The 20,315-nt window shown below is 44.0% G+C and overlaps 1 protein-coding gene and 1 long non-coding RNA gene across 6 annotated transcripts in view; one reads left to right on the top strand and one right to left on the bottom strand.

Annotated features, from left to right (window-relative positions):
• TAOK2 (TAO kinase 2) overlaps window positions 1–8,746 on the bottom strand; it is a 247,963-nt gene extending 239,217 nt beyond the window's left edge. For 3 of the 5 annotated variants that reach the window (XM_030208780.1, XM_030208781.1, XM_030208775.1), the window contains exons 1-3: window positions 8,660–8,746; window positions 5,454–5,730; window positions 5,262–5,333 (exon numbers count right to left, since the gene is read on the bottom strand). In XM_030208780.1, coding sequence (XP_030064640.1) covers window positions 5,262–5,333; window positions 5,454–5,585 — 204 coding nt within the window. In that variant the 5' untranslated portion in view covers window positions 5,586–5,730; window positions 8,660–8,746. Of the gene's footprint in view, window positions 1–5,261; window positions 5,334–5,453; window positions 5,731–6,254; window positions 6,364–8,659 lie in introns of those variants that run through there. The other 2 variants (XM_030208776.1, XM_030208778.1) reach the window with 2 other exon arrangements.
• A 62-nt stretch (window positions 8,747–8,808) lies between these two features.
• The window catches only part of LOC115474206, a 31,260-nt gene continuing 19,753 nt past the window's right edge, over window positions 8,809–20,315 (top strand). Inside the window, exons 1-2 of the long non-coding RNA XR_003942828.1 lie at window positions 8,809–8,882; window positions 13,786–13,959. This is a non-coding gene — a long non-coding RNA (uncharacterized LOC115474206). The remainder of the gene's footprint in view (window positions 8,883–13,785; window positions 13,960–20,315) is intronic.

Below are 20,315 nucleotides of genomic sequence, written 5' to 3'. Positions count from 1 at the left end.
TGCTGGATCGGTTTCATCTCTCATCCTGTCGTCTCTGTCCATTCCTCTGTATCCTCGGCACGCAGCGAAGGAGGGTTTAGCCATTCGGGCTCCGAATCTCATCTGAAGACCTTCCTACCATCACATTTATGGCCCATTTTGGACACTCTCACCTTTCCTTTTTGTTTCTTTTATCTAATCAATTTCTGCTTTCCCTTCCCTTCTCCTTTTGATTCTCTGCCCTCTTAACTGTCATTGTACTTGATTTCACAGTTCATTGTAAGCCGCTTTGAGGCTGCTTTAGTGGTATAAAGCAGGGTAATAAATGTTCTGAAATAAATAAATAACCGCTGTTACCACATCCTCTGGCAAAGAGTTCCAGAGCTTAACTATTCGTTCAGTGAAAAAATATTTCCTCCTATTTGTTTTAAGAGTATTTCCATGTAACCTCTTCAAGTGCCCCGTAGTCTTTGGTCTTTTGGAACAAGTAAAAAAAAAAAAAAAAAAAAAATAGATCGATTTACTTCTACTCGTTCTACACCACTCAGGATTTTGTAGACCTCAATCATATCTCCTCTCACCAGTCTCTTTTCCAAGCTGAAGAGCCCTAACCTCTTTAGTCCTACCTCATACGAGAGGAGTTCCATCCCCTTTATCATTTTGGTCGCTCTTCTTTGAACCTTTTCTAATTCCGCTGTATCTTTTTTGATATACGGTGACCAGAACTGAACGCAATACTCAAGGTGCAGACCCACCAAGGAATGATACAAAGGCATTATAGTATTTTCAGTCTTATTCACCGTCCCTTTCCTAATAATTCCTAGCATCCTGTTTGCTTTTTTTGGTCACCGCCGCACACTGAACAGAAGATTTCAGTGTATTCTCTACGACGACACCAGATCTTTTTCTTGAGTGCTGACCCATCAAGTTCATCAACGATAAGAGAGAGAAGGCTTTCGTGGACAACCCCCATTCCCCCCAGATCTATGACATGCCTACTGATAAAGTCCACCTGCACATTTTTGGTGCCTGCAATAATGTGCACTGCTGACACTGTTGGAGATGGGTCTCTGCCCAAGTCAAAATCAAATGCAGTTTCCCGGGCAACCATCAAACTTTATGTGCCTCTTTGATGATCGAGACATGCCCCACATAACACTATCCGATAGAATTCACACTCTCTTGCCCAGAAGCAGGAGCTCAAAGGCTTGCAAAGCTCTGTGAATGGTCCTTGTCTCTATGTGGTTTACTGATCGCTTGGAGGCATATTTTCAAAGCACTTAGCCTTCCAAAGTTCCATAGAAACCTATGGAACTTTGGAAGGCTAAGTGCTTTGAAAATATGCCTCATAGCTACTGAAACTGAGCCACCTGGTCCTGAATGAGCTCCCCAGCTATCTAGACTAGCATTCGTTATCACTGCCACCCAGATGGTACTTTTCAAAGCCATTCAAGTTCTTGCTCTGCAACTACTAAGACAAACTGACCCTAGCCTGTGGCATCGATGATGACAATCCTCATAGCTTTAACCACCTGTCCAGCAACAACTTCAGAGCAAGTGCTTATGTGGCCGTTGCTGAAGGAGCCAAGTTGCTCACAGCTACCACTGATCCCAGAACCTGCACATAACTCCTATCTTGCACCTGTCTTACTCTGGTCAGGCTACTCTTCCTGAAATGAATAACTCAATCAAAAGTCTGCAACAATGTTACCACTGGTGCTGTCAATTGCTAGCTTTCCAATTCTGACTTCACCCAAAAGAACCACAGTCATTCGGGTAAGGATGTGCCAGAATCCCCTTAATGCTTAAAGCTGCCACAACTACCGCCATCACCTTAGTAAAGATGTGGGAGTAATAGTGAGCCCTGGAACCGAACACGGCCTCTTAATACCAGAATCTCAAGAACCTTTGACAAGCTCTCCAGATGGGACAGTACAGTCCCTTGAGCGAATTCTTTCAAAAAGGCGGTAGTAAGTAAATTATATACACACACACTATATATATATAAACACACATCTATATTACACGCAGGTACATGTCTGAAGTCCAGCAATGTCACAAATTCCCCTTGCTTGACTGCCTCTATCATGGAGCACAAGATTTCCATGCGAATGTGGAGGATCTGAAACTCCTGATTAATACCCTTCAGATCCAGAATTCGCCAAAAGCACCCTCCTTCGGGGCTACAAAATGTATATTCCTCATTATCTAAAAATCTAAATCAGGTAGACTCCAACGAGTAGTACCCTTTGCCCATTCCTCCTTGGGCACAGGAAATGCAGTCTCGACCATTAAGAACCCTTCTAAGATGCTCTGTGTGGCTGCCTGCTTGGCCAGAGTGCATGAAGGACAAGCAACAAAGGAATCTATGAGAGAGTAGAAAATTTTGAGCACATAGCCCCGATGAACTATATTTACGACCCACTTGTCAGAAATGATTTGGGTCCATTCCTAGAGAGAACCGAACAGTCATCCTCCTTTCCAGTCAACTCAGGACAGAACCCCCAACCCTTTCATGCACCAGATGCTCTTGGGACAGCATAAACCACCTAAGACTTTATCCGAAAACAAAACTGCTGCCCAGATCCCCACCCGGGACAGTAAAGATGCATGTCCCAAAAATGAGACCTTCCTGAAGCCAACCTCAAGCTTGTCTTCCCCAAGATCCTTCACCAACCTGTCTAGGTATTCAATAAAAAGGAGTTTGCCCATAAAGAGAAGCTTATTCAGTCTGGATTTTGATTCTGAATTCACAGCCCAGTTCCTCAACTATAAGAGTCTTTTAGCCAACATCGCTATTTTCATACCCCTAGAAGATCAAAATGTATACAAACCTGACTTCAACTGGGCAACCTCCTTGACTCCTTGGCCTATATACTCCAACGGGTCAGAGGAAAGATGCCAGACCCATCTCAAACAGGCTCTGGACATGTACCCGCTATACACCCAGTTTGTACACATACACTTGCCACATTAAACACCCGATTCCAAAAGGCTTCAATTTTTCAAGGCTGCACCTTCCTCCATGGGGATAGTAGTCTTAAGGCATTCACTTTAGGGATCGTTTGTTTCTTCAACTTCTCGGAGGCTAATGGGTATAACTTATCCATCAACCCACCAACCCTGAAACTAGCCTCCAGAGTGTCCTCCACCGAAAATCAGGGTACGAATGGCTTGATGGATCAGAAAATTCTTTGAGCATTTGCATAAACCCTCCGATAGGGTCCCTTGATGCAGACTCCTCTTGCACTAGAATCTCAGCAATACTCAGAGCTTCTAACACATAATCACCTGATATAATAATAATAATAATAAAAAAAAAAAAACTAATTCTGTAGAGAAACCAGTGCTCCCACTTGGGCCAGAATTAGCTCCCAAGGACTGCATCCCCCCAGTCTCAGCTGGAAGACCACATAAAAATCCTCTGTTGCCCTGGGGGATAAACAGAGCACCTCTGAACCAATTGTTTCCAAAATGGCAGGTATTACTGTCCTTCTGAACACCTCAGCATCTTGCTGAGGAGAAACCAGCAATGTTCTCAAACCTGCCTTGAGCTCTCTCATGCTTGAATTTCAGCACAATCCATAGAGTTCTGCCTCAAGGTCTGAGCAGCTAACTACCATTTAAGAAAAAAGCCACACCACTTGGTTCTGCTGCAGTGGCACCCGCAGTGCAAGCAATGCTTAATACACTATCTTGCCTGCTTGTGGCCTCCTTTTCCAGCTGTACCATTCTTGGCACTAAAAAACAAAAAAACTTGGTTCTTCTGCCACTTGGCTAATATCCCCAGCCCAAGCAGAAGTGCCTGCTCTCCTGTAGAACATGCCACTGCACTTGGAGGACTCCCTCTCTTCAGGGCAAAGCACAGCACATAACTCCTTCCCACTTCCCCTGGTTTCTTAATGGCTGGGGTTTCCTCTCAGAGTTGACCCTCTTCAAGCTTGCCCCACCTTCTCCCCTGAGACCAAAAAATTCTGCTTCTTACCAACTTCTCAAGAAGAGTCAAGAAAGAAAGTGACAGAAGGGAAAAGAAACATGAAAAGAGAGACTTCAGAGACTGAAGGGAATGAAGCAGAGAGAAAAACCAGAAAGAAGGGGAAGGGATCTGGCTTTCTTCAGGTATTCCCCAGAGACAAGTAGCCTGTTTTATATTACTTGCTCCCTGTCTGGTCTCAACTGAAGCACCAGTTCATCAACTGGGTCCAAGAGTTCTGATAATAGTCACTTTCACCAGAGTATATTATGCCTGTCTACCATCTACTTGAGATTGGGAGAGCGAGAGTCAGCACCATGTCCTATATAGGGAGGTGCCTACAAGCTTTTCTTCATCTCTATCTACTGGAAGAGGGCCATAAACCTATTTGCTCTGGACTGGTCTGGTTGACAAAAAGGAAATTTATTTTGAAGCACAATGATATAAACAATTTGTAGTTGTGATGTTTTTCAGCACTTGCTCTGTATGAAGGCTTCATGATAACTATGAGATATAGAAGTATATTTTCAAAGCACCTAGACTTACAAAGTTACATAAAGGCGTATTTTCAAAGCACTCAGACTTACAAAGTTGCATAGAAACCTATGGAACTATGTAAGCCTAAGTGCTTTGAAAATGAGCCCCTTAGCAAGGGACAAAAATGTTTAAGGGGGAAGTTAACACATCTTAATGGCAGCCCACTTTGATATTTTACTGTTACCCTAGTTATTAGTAACTAGGTCTCACTGCATAAAATGGGACTCATGCTAAAACAGAATGTGGTAAAATAACATGTCTCAGTGGTAGCCCACATTGATAACTTCTCCCCTTAATATCTTTTACCAAATGTTTCACAGCTTTTGTTTTGATCCATAGGTTAGCACACATTGCCTCATTTTTCATTCTTATTTCCTTTTCATGTGGTTGAGTTGAAAGAAGTCACTCAAAAAGGGGAGTGGATTTGTTGATTTCTGCACTCCAACTGGTTGACTACCTAATTTCAAAGGATTCACCAAGCTAGCTCTTGAAACATAATCGACTTTTGTCACAAATACATATACAGTGACAGGGAAATGATAGAACTTCCCATTTAACACTACTTATAAAATCACTTCCAGCCTAAAGAAAGGCAAGGTCCCCTTTAAAAGTACACTATCACTACCTCTCAATGTGTTATTTTCACCACTAAAACATCTGCAGATTCAGCAGCTAATCCTACCATTTCACTAGCCTCTGCTAGTCACTCTTCCTATGCTACTTTTGAAAAATCTGGAATGGGTTGGGAGGTCTCTGCAGTGTACAAACTCACCTCATTTGACTGCTTCCCACTATATGACATCTTCTTGATGGCAACCACTTCATTATTCCGAACATCTCGAGCCTACAGAGGAAAGGGGAAGAAAGAACACATACAAAGCACATCAGTTTATCAGTGAATGAGAAGTGTGGGAAGATCTGGGGAAAAAAAAAAAAAAAGAAAAAAATGACTTTCAGAACTTACAAAATAGACAGCACCGAAGCTTCCATGCCCAATCTCCCTCAGGTCCACAAAAAGTTTCTCTGGGTCCTCCTTATAGAAGAGGTCCGCTACTTCTGGGTCTTTAAGGCTTCCAGCCCGGGCATTGGAAGGCATAGTCACCGCCACCGTGCAAACCTGTGGCTCCACAGCGCTTCACGGTGTGGCTGAAAGGTGGAGGCAGCCTTCCCAGCCAGGGCAAAGTAGTTGGCACAGCAGAAACTTGTGTATCTGTCCAGTTCCTGCAAGGAACATGGCAAAACTAGAACACATCAATTCATGCATTCCAGAAAGTAAGGCGAGCAGGTATATTTAATTTTTGTTACATCTAACCCTTGCATTAGAGATAGTAAGCGAAGCAGATATTTCATCCAGTTACACAATGTAACCTGTGCATAAAAAATAAATAATATGTCATAGTGTCAAGTTGTATAGTGCAATATACAATAAAAAACATAATTACCCTACACATTCCTAAATATGTCCTCTCATCATTACTGGACAGCAAAAGGTTCAAGTACACGTGATGCTGTCTGTTTACTCCTGAAGGGCTATTAAAGCTAGGATTTTACGGTAAAAAATAAAATAAATAAATAAAAAGTGAAAGCATTTATAGTTGCTTGGGCTCACTTTTTCCTATTGAACTATGGCCATGTAATATAAACAAAATATATTAAAAATAAACTTTGCATTTCCACATATTTAAGCTCTGCAGGAGTAAAACAGTAAATTTTCTTCTCTCAATTTTGATCTTTATTAAATATATGAAATAAAAATAACCCCCACCAGACATCAGGAAGTCAAAGAAAGCCCAATCTGAGAGACACAAAACATCTTGCTCTGGTCACAGCAGCAGGAAAATACAGGAAGGTCATTGGAGGTTTTCAACTCCTGCTCTTTGGATCTTAAACAAGACTGAATGGAAATAATTTCACTCCTACCTCCCCTTTTGAAAAGGAGAGAAGCAGCAGCAGCAGAAGAAACAGGAAGGGTTGTTGGGAAATTAATGGAAATGGAAACCCAAGGCAGCTGTTAATAAGAAAAGGATTTTGCTAGATTATTTTTCAGGGACAGCAGACACATCAACACGGTATATGTATGAGGGTGCGCGCATGCCTGCCCGTCTACCACTGCCTTAGCTGCTTCCTAGCCCCTTAGTTACAGCCTTGCCATTGGCTCAGCATCAAACCCAAAGCATTGGAGCCCTGAGCAGGGAGAAACAGGAAGGAAGGAAGGGAAGGAGGCAGCAGGATTTCCATTTTCCTCCTTCCTATCGGCATAGTCTTCACTGGGTCCTAAAACAGGCTTTCACCTTTCTTATACAGCAGCTAAAAAATTAACATTTATATGGTGTGTGTGTTCATACAACAGCTAGTCTTCTTCCCCCACCACCAATAACTTGCTAGATACAGTTAAAGCAATGAAAATCAATGTTCTTATTTAGCACACAATTCTGAAGCTGTGTCATTTTAAATGTGCATTAATAAAAGCATTTTCTGTCACGTAATCTTTTCATAATGATTGCACAAGACAGCTCTCATTGAAAGACAGGAAGCATGAAGGTAAGAGGTAATGTATGATATTTCCCTGATGAGAGCCACATGAGACAAGGCGAACACAAAAGTGATACATAAAGGCTCCCTGATGGCATCAGAATGCGGAGGAGGCGGCAAAGAGACTGTTATGGTTCCCTGGCGAGATAAAGGCCCAGCAGGAAAGGATAAAATAACTACAGCTAACCCAAAAGTACTGTGGTGATAAAATCCCCCAAACGATAGGCTGCAGATCGACATCACAGAGTAGAATATCACGCTGTTGCTATGGCAACTGGAAGTCTCGGGCTGATAATTATGGATCCACAGACTCAGATATTCTGGGAAACCAGCAACAAACGCACAACTCAGCAGCAAGCCGTCAATCTTGCCAGCAAAAAAAGAAAAAACACACACACACACAAACTGCTTGGGGCGGGGTGAGGAGCAGAAAAAATCAGAAAGCTACATTGGCAGCTCTTCAATTCACCCTTATTACCTTGTATTAGTGTGAGCAGAAGCATTGATAAAGCTGCACTGTTTAGGGCTCAGTATTAGACAAGCACGGATGCAGTAAGCACGACTAAAGTACATTGGCAGAAATAGGTGTTCTCAGTACTAGAAAAGCAAGAATACTGATAAACATATACATAGATGCAGTACAGTAATTACAGGGATCCAGCAGATAAAGGCTGGAGGCAACTATAAACAACCTTAAAGAAACTGAATGCAAAATAAAACTAAATCCTCCTCGATAAGGTGGAGCACTGAATATGGGCAGGTACAACAAGAGATGCAACTTCTTTGCATTGAGTGCTAAATTCACAAGACATTGATTTGTACAGTTACAAAATCCAAATTCCAAATCAATGTTTTTATGCTCTGCTGCCCTGTATACAGTTCAGAAATGTACATTTTCCCCTAAAGTTGTGGACACTCGCATGTAGAAAAAAAATCAAAACATACACAATACACACTCCACAGCCAAAAAAAAAAGAACAAGCAAACAAAAGGTGAGTGAGGGGCGCATCAACACATGTAGAAATTACCAAAACGTAAAGAGCTGTTAACAGTTCTGTGTACAAACCACAGTCCCCACGTAATTATAAAAAAAGACTTCTGTAAGCCACCCAACTGCAAGCAGTCACCCCCACCCCAGCATTAACTTTCACGAACCCCTCAGCTTCCAGGTTATGTACACGTATGCACACACACACACAAAAAAAAACCGCGTGCCTACGTCGCATCCAATATATAAGCTCTTCGGGACAGGGTCTTACTATATTTTTACTGCGGTTTGTTTGTACCTTTAGTACTTTATATTTAACCAATACAGACATAACCATACTCATACATGCACCCTATATTTACAGCACAGGGGGCGGAGCTTACCTGCAAGGACTAGGGGAAGTTCCCTCACACACTCTCCTTGTATCCAGGCAGGGGGCGACACCAGTTTACGCCCCTTGGGCATGTAACACACATATAGCTGCCTTTACACACTAAATACCCCTCCCCCCCTTTCACACTCATTCAAGAGCCCAACACTCCTCACTCCCCAGTCCAGCACATCCCGGTCCGCCATTTCTCCATCCACTCTCCGGCCACGGCCCCCATCATTCTCAACCCCCCTCCCCCTCCCCCCTCCACTCGTCCTACCTTCAAGCTTGTGTTTGAGGTCACCTGCAGCAATTCATACCGGTTGCCCGCGGCGGCCCCGGAGCCGGAGCTCTCCTTCTGCCGCCTCTCGTCCCGCCGGAAATAGGAAGTTACGTCAGAGGTGGGGCGGGACGAAAGACAGCAAAGTGAAAACTCTGGGGGCGCCGGCCGCGAGTAAGTGGTGCGGGGATTGCCGACATTGACCTAAAAGACAGACCTGAAGGTAGGGATTACGGAGTTTCAGAATGAGAGAGAGAGAGAGAGATGTAGGACTGGGTTTGGGAGAGATACCAGACGGGGGAGGGGGTTGCGTGTCAGTTCAGTGCTTCTTCCGTTTTGCTTCTCACCGAGCACTTGGAGACGTTGGTACATCCAAGGTGGTTAGATTGAGAACCTTCGTATCTTGGGTACATCAGGTTGGCATCAACCATGTTAACGTCCCCTTGTTGGTGTTGTCTGGGAGCTGCCTGTTGGAAGGGTGCAGGACCCGTCCTTGGAAATTCCTAAGGAGAGAGCTCCCGTCCCGAGCCACAGTTGGTGATAAGCCTTGGCGCGTGTCCAGTAAACAACATCTCCTAGGCTCATGCAATTACACCCAGGTTTATTCATGTACACATGGGTTTGCATATGCTATTCTAGATTCCCAAGCTTACTGTCTCAGAATATGTAAATACAAGACTTCCCTATCCGCTGTAGCTTTATTTTACTGGCGTTGGGATTTAGAAAAATATTTTTTCGTTTTAGCCACTCTGAATATAAGTTTTTAAAGCCCTCTCTGTATTTGAGGCATGTTCTACATGTGGAAATGGTTATTATAAAGTTGTGTGGCTAGATGTATGTGCAAATACATTTTTCAACATGTACTTTTAAGTTTGCTTACAGGTGTTCCTGAGGTCTGCATTGAGGTGGTGCTGTTGTATACCTGTGTATTTTTTTTATTTTATACGAAATATACATATACCTGCATTAGAGAGCATGCGCATAGTTGCATCTTCTTTGAATCAGCGATTGTGTAACTTTGGGACCGATGCAGAAAACTCACTCAGTAGAGCCGGCTCAGCGTGCAGCATCTACTGCAAAATTAACCTGAAAAAATCCCACAAGTAAGAAATAAGCACTCACAAGCAGATGATCAAAAACCCTGCGCTATTCCAAACAGGGCTCTAAAAATAGTGCTGGAACAGCGCGGGGCATTATTGGACCTGTGATCAGAGATAATGACACGCAATTCTCTCTGATCATAGGGAAGAAGTGTGGGAGGATTGTGCCCGAGCTTGTGCTCAGGCACAATCCTCCCGCACTTGTTTGACAGGTCTGGGCTGTCAAAAGCCCAGACCTGTCAAACACAGGGGCTGGAGGTCCATGGGACCACCAGATCCCAACTACCCCTGCCCCGAGCAAGGCAAAACAGGGACTGGAGGTCCGGCGGACCTCCAGCCCCCCCCTCCCTGACACAGGTTCAGGGAGGGCTGGAGATCCGGTGGGTCTCCAGCCCCCCCCCCCTAACATTAGCAAGAAGTAAGTCCCTGGTGGTCCAGTGGGCCACTGTCAATCCCCTACCCCTAACCTACCCTACCTTGAGCTAGAGGAGGGAGGTGGCCTGCCTCCCTCCTCTTCCTTCGATGACACCTGCAAAATGGTCTGAGCTGGCATAGGGTTTGCCGCAGCCAGCGGGCCAATCTTTGGCGCGCTGGTCGCTGATCATTGGGGATGAATAGGTTTAGCATGCATTTGCATGCTATCTGCACTAAGAGCCCTGTTTTGCATGCATTTGCATGCTAGTTGCGTTCAGAGCCCGCAAACGCATTGGGGGCTCTGATCATGGGGCATTAGCAAACACAGGCACTAGTATGGCGCTAACAGCCTCTAGTGCCTGCGTTTGCTTCTGATCATCGGGTAGTCAATGCAAATTAGTACTCCGCACTGCAAAATGTCCACATTCCTGTTAGAGCATGAGAGATGATTGTCTTATGCACTAAGAAGGGGGTTTGTTCTTTGTTATTAGTTCTATTGTGTATTTTGCAGGTTGACTCCCTGCAGCCTGTGGCAATTTTGACAGTACAATTGTATGCCACTTGTTATATTTTGTTCTGTTCATTCTCATCCACCCACTGTTAATAATAATTAAAAAAAAAAAATTAAGTTTATGTTCTACACACAAACTCAAAGTCAAAATGGATGCGCAGCAATTTTCATTTTGCTGCATCCCTTCCTCACCCCTAATAATTCAGTGGCTCCCTCCATCCCCCCCAACTTGATGCCCTGTCCCTGAAATGAAAAATAAAAATCTCTGGTGTCTAGTGGCCTCCTTCCTTCTCATGACCCGACCCCCACCCCATTTTCTGGGAGGGAGGGGATCACTAGACTACCAGGACTTTTTGGGTTTTTTTCCTGGGGGGGGGGAGAGGTTGGATAGTTTCAGGGTGGAAGGGGGCCACTAGACTACCAGAGAAAGCTTTCTGCATCTGTCCCAACCTATCAGGCAGAGGCTAGCTAGGTGGGTCGCCAGGGGAGCAACCGTTCCCCCAAACAGATTTCCAACAGCGCCTATTTTTCATGCAATCTGTCATGAAAAATATGCGTCGGCGCTGTCTGCAGTCCACTCGCCACTCCCCTGATGCCTCAACCTGGCTATGCTTCTGCTATCAGGGACAGGTTAAGAGGCTCTCCCTAACCCTTCTACGCCACCTGGTAGATTTCTCAGTCTGTAGACTGTAGACAATGCACAGGTTTGAAGCATCTTTGTATGCTTCTTTACCATATATTTTAATATGCTGTGCACTGATGTCTATTGTGTGAGATAATTTGAGTGCTGAATCCCTTTCTGCATTGTGCAGCCCATAACAAGCATTTGTGTACTGCATATTGTAGGAGCCTGTTTAAAGGCAGTTAAGCACATAACTTGTCTTTATAAAATAGGTGTGCAAGTTGATTTTTTTCTATTAGCACTCTTTTGTAAAATTATTTTTCACAAGTACTACTTTGGGGACACATATTAGGACTGAACAGACTGATAAACAGCCAAGCATAAACCTAAAGGGTTATACACAGTGAACATACAAAAATGAAAAAGTGAGAAATACCCTCAGAAACCAAGGTATTTACCAAGGTCTGACCAACAGGACATTAGTATCTATATAAGATTTATATGTCTGTGATCAAGTTTCTTTCATAGGGTTAATTTCTCCCACCTTCTCTTAATCGAAAATGCCCATAATAAAGCTTAATTTTCAAATCAATACTGAGTAGTAGACAGACTTATCACAAGCCATTACATAGCATAGAATAACTTAGCTTGTAGCATAGTTGGCTTGGTAACCCCACAATTCAACTGCTCTTTTTCTTTCAACGGGGCCCAAAACGTTACACCCACTTCAGGGCTTCATCAGGAACCACCAGTTTAATCTTAACAGGGGTTTTGATTTCCAGCTAATTAAGCTTCACTCGGAAACCAGAATAGCTGGCGGTAAGGTTTCAAACTCAAAATGGACGCGCAGCAATTTTCATTTTGCTGCATCCATTTTTGGCAAAAATTTAAAAAAGGCATTTTTTACAGGTGCGCTGAAGAATGACTCTGCGTGCACCCAAACGCATCTACACTACTGCAGGCCATTTTTCAGCACACCTTAGTAAAAGGGCAACCAAATTCTTTGCAGTCAATGAAATAACTTTTTATTGGACCAGTGTAAGAATTTCCCAAGAAAGTTACTGTATAACAGCTTTTTAGGTAATGTAATGGTTAGTGCAGTGGGCTGAGAACAAAGGGATTCAGGTTCAATTCCCAGTGCAGCTCCTTGTGACCCTGGGTAAGTCACCTAACCCTCCATTACCCCAGATACAAAAGCAGATTGTGAGCCCACAAGAGGCAGAGAAAGTACCTGCATATATTGGGGTCTTGTAGTGCAGTAAGCACTAACACATGCTTATTGCAGGTTAAGAAACACCTACCATGGGCACACGCTAAAAAATTGGAAATATTTTTTTAGCGCTGGGGGTCTGTTTGAGGGCAGAGAGTAGGCGTGCCCAGCACTAATTGGCTAGCACAGGTACATCGCCACACCCTAACCAATTAGCACAGGAGCCCTTACCACTTAGTAAATAGTGTATAGAGCTGTTTGGGTTTTCAGATCAGTCAGCTTTGTATAACATTATCTTTTGTTGATCTAGTAGGGCAGTTAGCTAGTTTGTGTCTTGGTTTTCTCACAGACCATAGACAGGCTTGCTTAGCCCTAGTAATGGGCCATAAACTTTAACAAGTGTCTGTTTGTTTGCTTCAAACAGACTCCGAATTAACACAGAGCCATTGTCAGTGAAGGACCAGAATGAGTGCTAGGTATTCAAGGGACAGAGGTTACAAAGGGCAAATGATGAATATTTGAGAAAAATGCCAAAGAAACAGAATTATGTGAAGGTGACCTTAGAGGTCAGAGTTGAAGAATACCGGATAAGTAAGAGAGAAAATATAAGGCATTAAGTGATTGGACAAAATTAAGCTTCAGTATTCAGCCTGAATACATCTTGTACTAAAACAGAATCTGATAGCTTCCAAAGGAAAAACACAGAGAAAGAGAGAGCGAGAGAGATTTTATTTTCCTTATACTGAAATTTGGACTGATATAAATAAGAATTCAATTTTCTGAAATACTGGGATAAAAGAATTTTTATTGTAACTATTTATTTACTCTTAATACATTTTAGCATTATTATACAAGAGAAAAACTGAACTCTAAAGTGTTTTTCCTTTGCCAGAAGAGCTTGCTTTTTTTAGTCTCTTCTGTTTAGCTCCCTTTTAGAGGCAAGAAGGGAGTGCCCTATATACAATAGGTGTCGGTAAGGCCTCACAGCCTAATTGGGAAATTAACATGTGGCCATTTTACAGCCGTGCTAAAAGTGGCCTCACTGCACAGGAAACCCAAGCAGTAGTAATAGTGCAGGCTACTTTTTCTTGCAGCTTGGTAAAAGGGCCCCAATTCTGTAAATTGCTTTGGTTGTAGAAAAGTGGTAAATCAAATGCATTACCTTTACCCTTTCTAGGTGCCATTTTTTCACTGTTGCTCATAAAAAGCTACGGGATTTAGTTTTATTTTAATACCATTTGATTTTCTTACTCCTTTTCTAATTTTCAGAACAGGTTTGTCAAGAGGGAAATCAAGATGAACTGTGGGTCAAAAGTGCTGGCGGTGTTGGTAGAAGTTCACCAGATTAAGGAAACACTGCTTACTTTGCTTCACACTGTTCTCTAATACCGGAGCACTTGGAAATTCTACCAGAAGGAAGGGACCTATTCCATTGGAACAATGGTAACGCAAGGCATGGATTGAGACTTCGAGTTTACCTACGCCAGAGTGTCATATGATGAACTTAACACTTTAAAAATGGCTGTGGGAGATTCCAACATAGTTTCCCATCTGTGTAAACAGGTTGTGTGTCCCATTATAACACTTCATGTGCAAACATGCTTATGAAGTAAACCCAAAAGAAGACTGTAAACTAATAGAAATTGGAAAGGGCCATGAAAGCACTTTACTTAGATGAAGAAATGTTGCATGAAAAGGACTCCTAAATTCATAAGCTAAACATAGCTGTCTATGTTTAATATTCATTTGTTAGTGTCTAGCTACATTGTTCTGTGCAAGTGGGTTTTATCCCCTCCTGCCAGCAGATGGAGGTAGAGAAAAACTGTTTTACCAGTGACTTCACCAGTATTAGCTGGTGGTGCTCCCTGGACTGAACCTGTATTTTCTCTACCTCAGCAGATGGGTCCTAGAGGTGGTAACTCCTACAGCTTGCCCGCCTGCTCCCATTGCTTTCCTGGCCTCCCACACATCTGGCTTGGAGCAAAGCAACGAGCTGCCGCCCTGTCTCTCCAGCGTCTCCTGGAGCTAGAGGCTGTTGAGCCAGTGCCTCACAAAGAGTATGGCCTGGGATATTATTGCATTTACTTTTTGGTCCCAATGAAGGGCGGCTGCTTCCACCCCCATACTAGCCTTGAAGGAGGTAAATGCCTCTCTGTGGGTGCAACGTTTTTGTGTGGAAGCCCTTAGGTCTGCGTTTGCCTCGGTTCAGCTTATGAAAATGGAAGATTAATTTAATGTGGACAAATACAAAGTGATGCACATTGGGAAGAATAATCTAAATCATAGATACCTGATGTTTGGGTCCATCTTGGGGGGGGGGGGGGGGGGGGTCAGCATCCAAGAAAAAGTCTACAATACACTGAAATCTTCTGCTTAGTGTGTGGCGGCGGCGGCGAAAAAAGCAAACAGGATGCTAGGAATTATTAATAAAGGGATGGTAAATAAGACAGAGAATACTATAATGCCTCTGTATCATTCCATAGTGCAACCTCACCTTGCGTATTGCATTCAGTTCTGGTCGCCGTATCTCAAAAAAATAATATATAGCAGAATTAGAAAAGGTTCAAAGAAAAATGGCCAAAATAATAAAGGGGATGAAACTCCTCTCATATGATGAAAAGCTAAAGAGGTTAGGGCTCTTCAGCCTGGAAAAGAGGGGAGATATGATCGAGGTCTACAAAGTCCTGAGTGTAGAAGAAGTGAATCGATTTTTTGTTGTTTTTTTTTTTTTTTTGGTTTTTGTTTTCTCCCCCAAAAGTACAAAGACTAGGGGACACAAATCACATAGAAATACTTTTTAAAACGAGTAGGAGGAAATATTTTTTCACTCAATGAATAGTTAAGCCCTAGCATTCTTTGCCTGATGATGTAGTAACAGCGGTTAGCGTATCTGGGTTTAAAAAAAGGTTTGGACAAGTTCCTGGAGGAAAAGTCCATAGTCTGCTATTGAGAGACATGGGGAAGCCACTGCTTGCCCTGGGATTGGTAGCATGGAATGTTGCTGTTATTTGGGTTTCTGCCAGGTATTTGTGACCTGGATTGGTCACTGTTGGAAACAGGATATTGAGCTAGCTGGACCATTGGTTTGATCCAATATGGTTATTCTTATGTTAAGTTGTGGACGTTCCTGGACCTCATGGAGGTCTATCTGCACATTTCAAGCGCAGTCCCTCAAATGATATCTTCATTTTTGTATTCTTCTGTGCCTTTGGCCTGGCCATGGCCCACTGCACCTTTTTCCAAGGTTATGGGGGTGATCGCAGCTTTATCTATGTCAATAAGGAATCAGGGTACATTCTTACCTGGATGACTGGCTGATTCGGGTGGATTCAGCCGCGGAAGTCAACCTGGCCTCTTTTCAGGTCATCTCTTGGTTAGAGACCCTGGTCTGGGTTGTGAATTGAAGCAAGAGTCACCTGGTTCCCTCCCAGGTCTTGGAATGCCTGGGAGTCCACTTCAACACTGCCAAGGGGATGGTATTCCTTCCAAAGGACTGGGCACAGCAGCGCTGATTGTATGAGCTGGTTCCCACAGTATGGGACTACTTGCAGATGCTGGGTTCTATGGCATCGTCACTGGTGGTGATGCCTTGGGCAAAGGCACACATGCAGCTCTCGCAGTGTGCTCTGTTATCTTAGTGGACTGCAACCTCACAGTACTTATACCATGCTCTGTCTCTTTTCGCCCATACCAAGAATTGGTCTGACCTGGTTTATCTCCCGAGGCGGATGCCATGTAAGTCTCCTCAGCTGGGGAGCGCCTTGCCTAGGTCATGTGACACAGAATACCAGGAGGTGGCCCGATCCATCAATCACTTGGAGACCTAGGCAGTTCGCCTGACTCTGCTAGAGTTCCTGTTGCTCCTTCTGAGAAACGCTGTTAGGGTGATGTCCGACAGCAGGGCAGCACCAAGAGTCATGCAGGAGCCTTGGAAACAGCATGCCTCTGAATGTGGGTAGAGAGACATCCTCGGGCCTTAGCAGTCTGTATTGTGGGCAGGGACAATGTGCTAGTGAACTTCTCAATTGCTTCTTCCTGGATCCAGGAGAATGGGAGCTGGGGCCCCCCACTACTCGATCGGATGGCTTCTGGAGCCAGTGCAAAAGGAGAGTGTTTCTTAAGTCATCGGAGGGAGCTGGTCTCTCAAGGGATAGATAGTTCAGCCATGGACACTAGAGGAACCTCCTATTTGTCTTCCCTTCATGGCCGATAGGCTGTCCTTTGTGCAGAATGGCCAGTCATCCTCATTTGGTCTAGTTAGTGGCTTCGGATTGACCTTGCAGTCCGTGGTACACAAACCTTGTGCACCTGTTGGAGGACAACTTTCTCCCACTGCCCAGAGGTCGGGGCCTTCTCTGACTAAGTGCAGTTGAAATAGAAGGTCCCAGGTTCTTTCTGCCTTCTGGTCTGGCCTTTGAGAGAAGGCGCTTAGAGAAGCACGTTTTTTTCCCTCCCACAGGGGTATTTATGATTCTCCACTCTTGGAAGTATTCCATGTCACTGGCTTATGGCAGGGTTTGGAAGGCTTTTGAGATCTGGAGTGGGACGGTTGCTGTCCCTAGTGAGCTCAGGTCCCCGATATTCCAGGATTCTTGCAGCAAGGCCTGGGGGTCTGGTTTTGGGATTCCTGAGGGTCCAGGTAGCTGCTCCTTTTTCCAGTTTTCAGGGTAAGGTGATGGGCACACCCCAGCCTTGCATGGGAAGGCAGCCCATTCCCTGAGAAGTGTGATGGAATTATCTCGTCCCCCCCACACACACATCCCTACTTCCCCTCATGGGACCTCAGTCTGGTTCTGTGGCCAAGGCTCTCCATTAAGAATCTCAATCTAGTTTTCCTGGTCACAGTTAACTTTGCTCGAGGAGTCTCTTGAGCTGCAAGCTCTGCCTTGTAGGGACCCATATCTTCCCTTCACACATTTCTTTCCTTTATTTTATTTTTTATTTTTGTTACATTTGTACCTCACGCTTTCCCACTCATGGCAGGCTCAATGCGGCAGGCAATGGAGGGTTAAGTGACTTGCCCAGAGTCACAAGGAGCTGCCTGTGCCGGGAATCGAACTCAGTTCCTCAGTTCCCCAGGACCAAAGTCCACCACCCTAACCACTAGGCCGTAGTGCCTCCATTCCACGTGAATCAGGCAGTTTGTTGCCCTCCTTTGTTGCGGAAGGCACTGCTCCTGTAGACAGAATGCTCCACAAGCTGGGCATCCAGAGGACGCTGCTCTAGTTCCTGAAGGAGTCATATGATTTTCTCACCTTTGTTGTTTTTCATGGTCCTAGAAGGGCCCAAGCAACATCTAAGGCCTCCATTAGGAGGTGAATCAGGGCAGCTATTGAGAATGGCTACCATTTGCAAGAATCGTCCGGTGCCTCAAGGCCTGAAGGCTCACTCTACACAGACTCTGGCCCTTGAAGAGATTTGTAGGGTGGCAACATAGTTGTCACTCCACACTCCATTCCTTTGTCAGACATTAAAGATTGGATGTGTCAGCCAGAGTCCATTCAGATTTTGGCAGAGCTGTCATTCAGTGGGGGGGGGATGCCTCATCTTCCTGCACCCAGTAGATCTGCTTCGGTATATCCCACTTCTGCAGAACAATGTAGCTAGATGCTAAGGAAGGAGAAATTCTTACCTGGTAATTTTCTTTCTTTAAGTCAGCTACGCTGTTCTGCAACACACCCTTGGAAGACTTCAGCCCAGGAGTCTGGGTGTGCTCTGTGCTTTCTCTTACTGTATACAAAAATAAAAACACATAGTAACTGACGGAAGATAAAGACCTGTATGGTCCTTCCAGCCTGGCCAACAAGATAAACTCATTTTACATGGTGTGCGATACTTTATATGTATACCCGAGTTTGATTTTTCCTTGCCATTTTCAGGACAAAGACCATAGAAGTCTGCCCAGCACTGTCCGTATACTAAAAGTTCTGAAGCTAACATCAAAGCCCTTTAAAATTTACACTCCAGCCCATCCATATCTATTCAGTCATGATCAGGGCACAGACCGTAGAAGTCCACCCAGCACTGGTTTTGCTTCCCAGTTACTGGTGTTGCCACCCAATTTCCACTAAGATTCCGTGGATCCATTCCTTCTAATGAGGTCTCAGCAGCCATTTTTATTTGGAGGCTGGTAATCCTGAAAACTTGGCTAGGTGTGCCTCCTAGGAGAGGGATGACAAGCTCTGCTTTACTCTAGTGCAGCATTCTCAACCAGTCCTCAGGCTGCACCCAGCAATTCAGGATAACTACAGTAAATGTTTGCATGCAAATCACTGGGTTGAGGATCCTTACTTTTAGGACAGGGGTTCTAAACCCAGTCCTCGGGACACACCTAACCATTCAGGACACCCACAATGAATATGCATGAGATATTTGCATACAGTGGAGGCAGTGCATGCAAATTCTCTCATATATATTCATTGTGAATGTCCTGAAAACCATTAGTACATAAGTACGGCCATACTGGGAAAGACCAAAGGTCCAACAAACCCAGCATCCTGTTTCCAACAGTAGCCAATCCAGGTCACAAATACCTGGCAAGATCCCAAAAAAGTACAAAACATTTTATACTGCTTATCCCAGAAATAGTGGATTTTCCCCAAGTCCATTTAATAATGGTCTATGGTCTTTTCCTTTAGGAAGCCATTCAAACCTTTTTTAAACTCCACTAAGCTAACCGCATTTACCACATTTTCTGGCAATGAATTCCAGAGTTTAATTACACGTTGAGTGAAGAAACATCTTCTCCGATTTGTTTTAAATTTACTACATTGTAGCTTCGTCACATACTCCCTAGTCCTAGTATTTTTGGAAAGCTTAAACAGACGCTTCACATCTACCCGTTCAACTTCACTCATTATTTTATAGACCTTTGTCATATCTCCTCTCAGCCGCTGAAGAGCCCTAGCCGCTTTAGCCTTTCCACATAGGGAAGTCGTCCCATCCCCTTTATCATTTTTGTCACCCTTCTCTGCACCTTTTCTAATTCCACTACAACTTTTTTGAGATTCGGCCACCAGAATCGAACACAAAATTCGAGGTGTGGTCACACCATGGAGCAGTACAAAGGCATTATAACATCCTCATTTTTGTTTTCCATTCCTTTCCTAATAATACCTAACATTCTATTTGCTTTCTTAGCCGCAGCACACTGAGCAGAAGGTTTCAACGTATCATCAGCGACGACACCTAGATCCCTTTCTTGGTCGGTGACTCCTAATGTGGAACTTTGCATGACGTAGCTATAATTCAGGTTCCTCTTTCCCACATGCATGACTTTGCACTTGCTCACACTAAACGTCATCTGCCATTTAGATGCCCAGTCTCATAAGGTCCTCGTAATTTTTCACAGTCCTCCCGCGATTTAACGACTTTGAATAACTTTGTGTCATCAGCAGTCCCAGCACAGACCCCTGGGGAACCCCACTAACTACCCTTCTCTATTGAGAATACTGTCCATTTAACCCTACTGTCTGTTTTCTATCTTTTAACCAGGTTTTAATCCACAATAGAAAACTACCTCCTATCCCATGACTCTCCAATTTCCTCTGGAGTCTTTCATGAGGTACTTTGTCAAACGCCTTCTGAAAATTCAGATACACAATATCAACCGGCTCACCTTTATCCACATGTTTGTTCACCTCTTCAAAGAAATGTAGTAGATTGGTGAGGCAAGATTTCCCTTCACTAAATCCATGTTGATTTTGTCTCATTAATCCATGCTTTTGAATATGCTCTGTGATTTTGTTCTTTATAATAGTCTCTACCATTTTGCTCGGCACCGACGTCAGACTCGTCAG

The sequence above is a fragment of the Microcaecilia unicolor genome, chromosome 7 (genome assembly GCF_901765095.1).
Source record: "Microcaecilia unicolor chromosome 7, aMicUni1.1, whole genome shotgun sequence".
Classification (NCBI taxonomy): domain Eukaryota; kingdom Metazoa; phylum Chordata; class Amphibia; order Gymnophiona; family Siphonopidae; genus Microcaecilia; species Microcaecilia unicolor.
The sequence above is the reverse complement of the archived record's forward strand: the minus strand, read 5'-3'. Positions and strand labels throughout refer to the sequence as shown.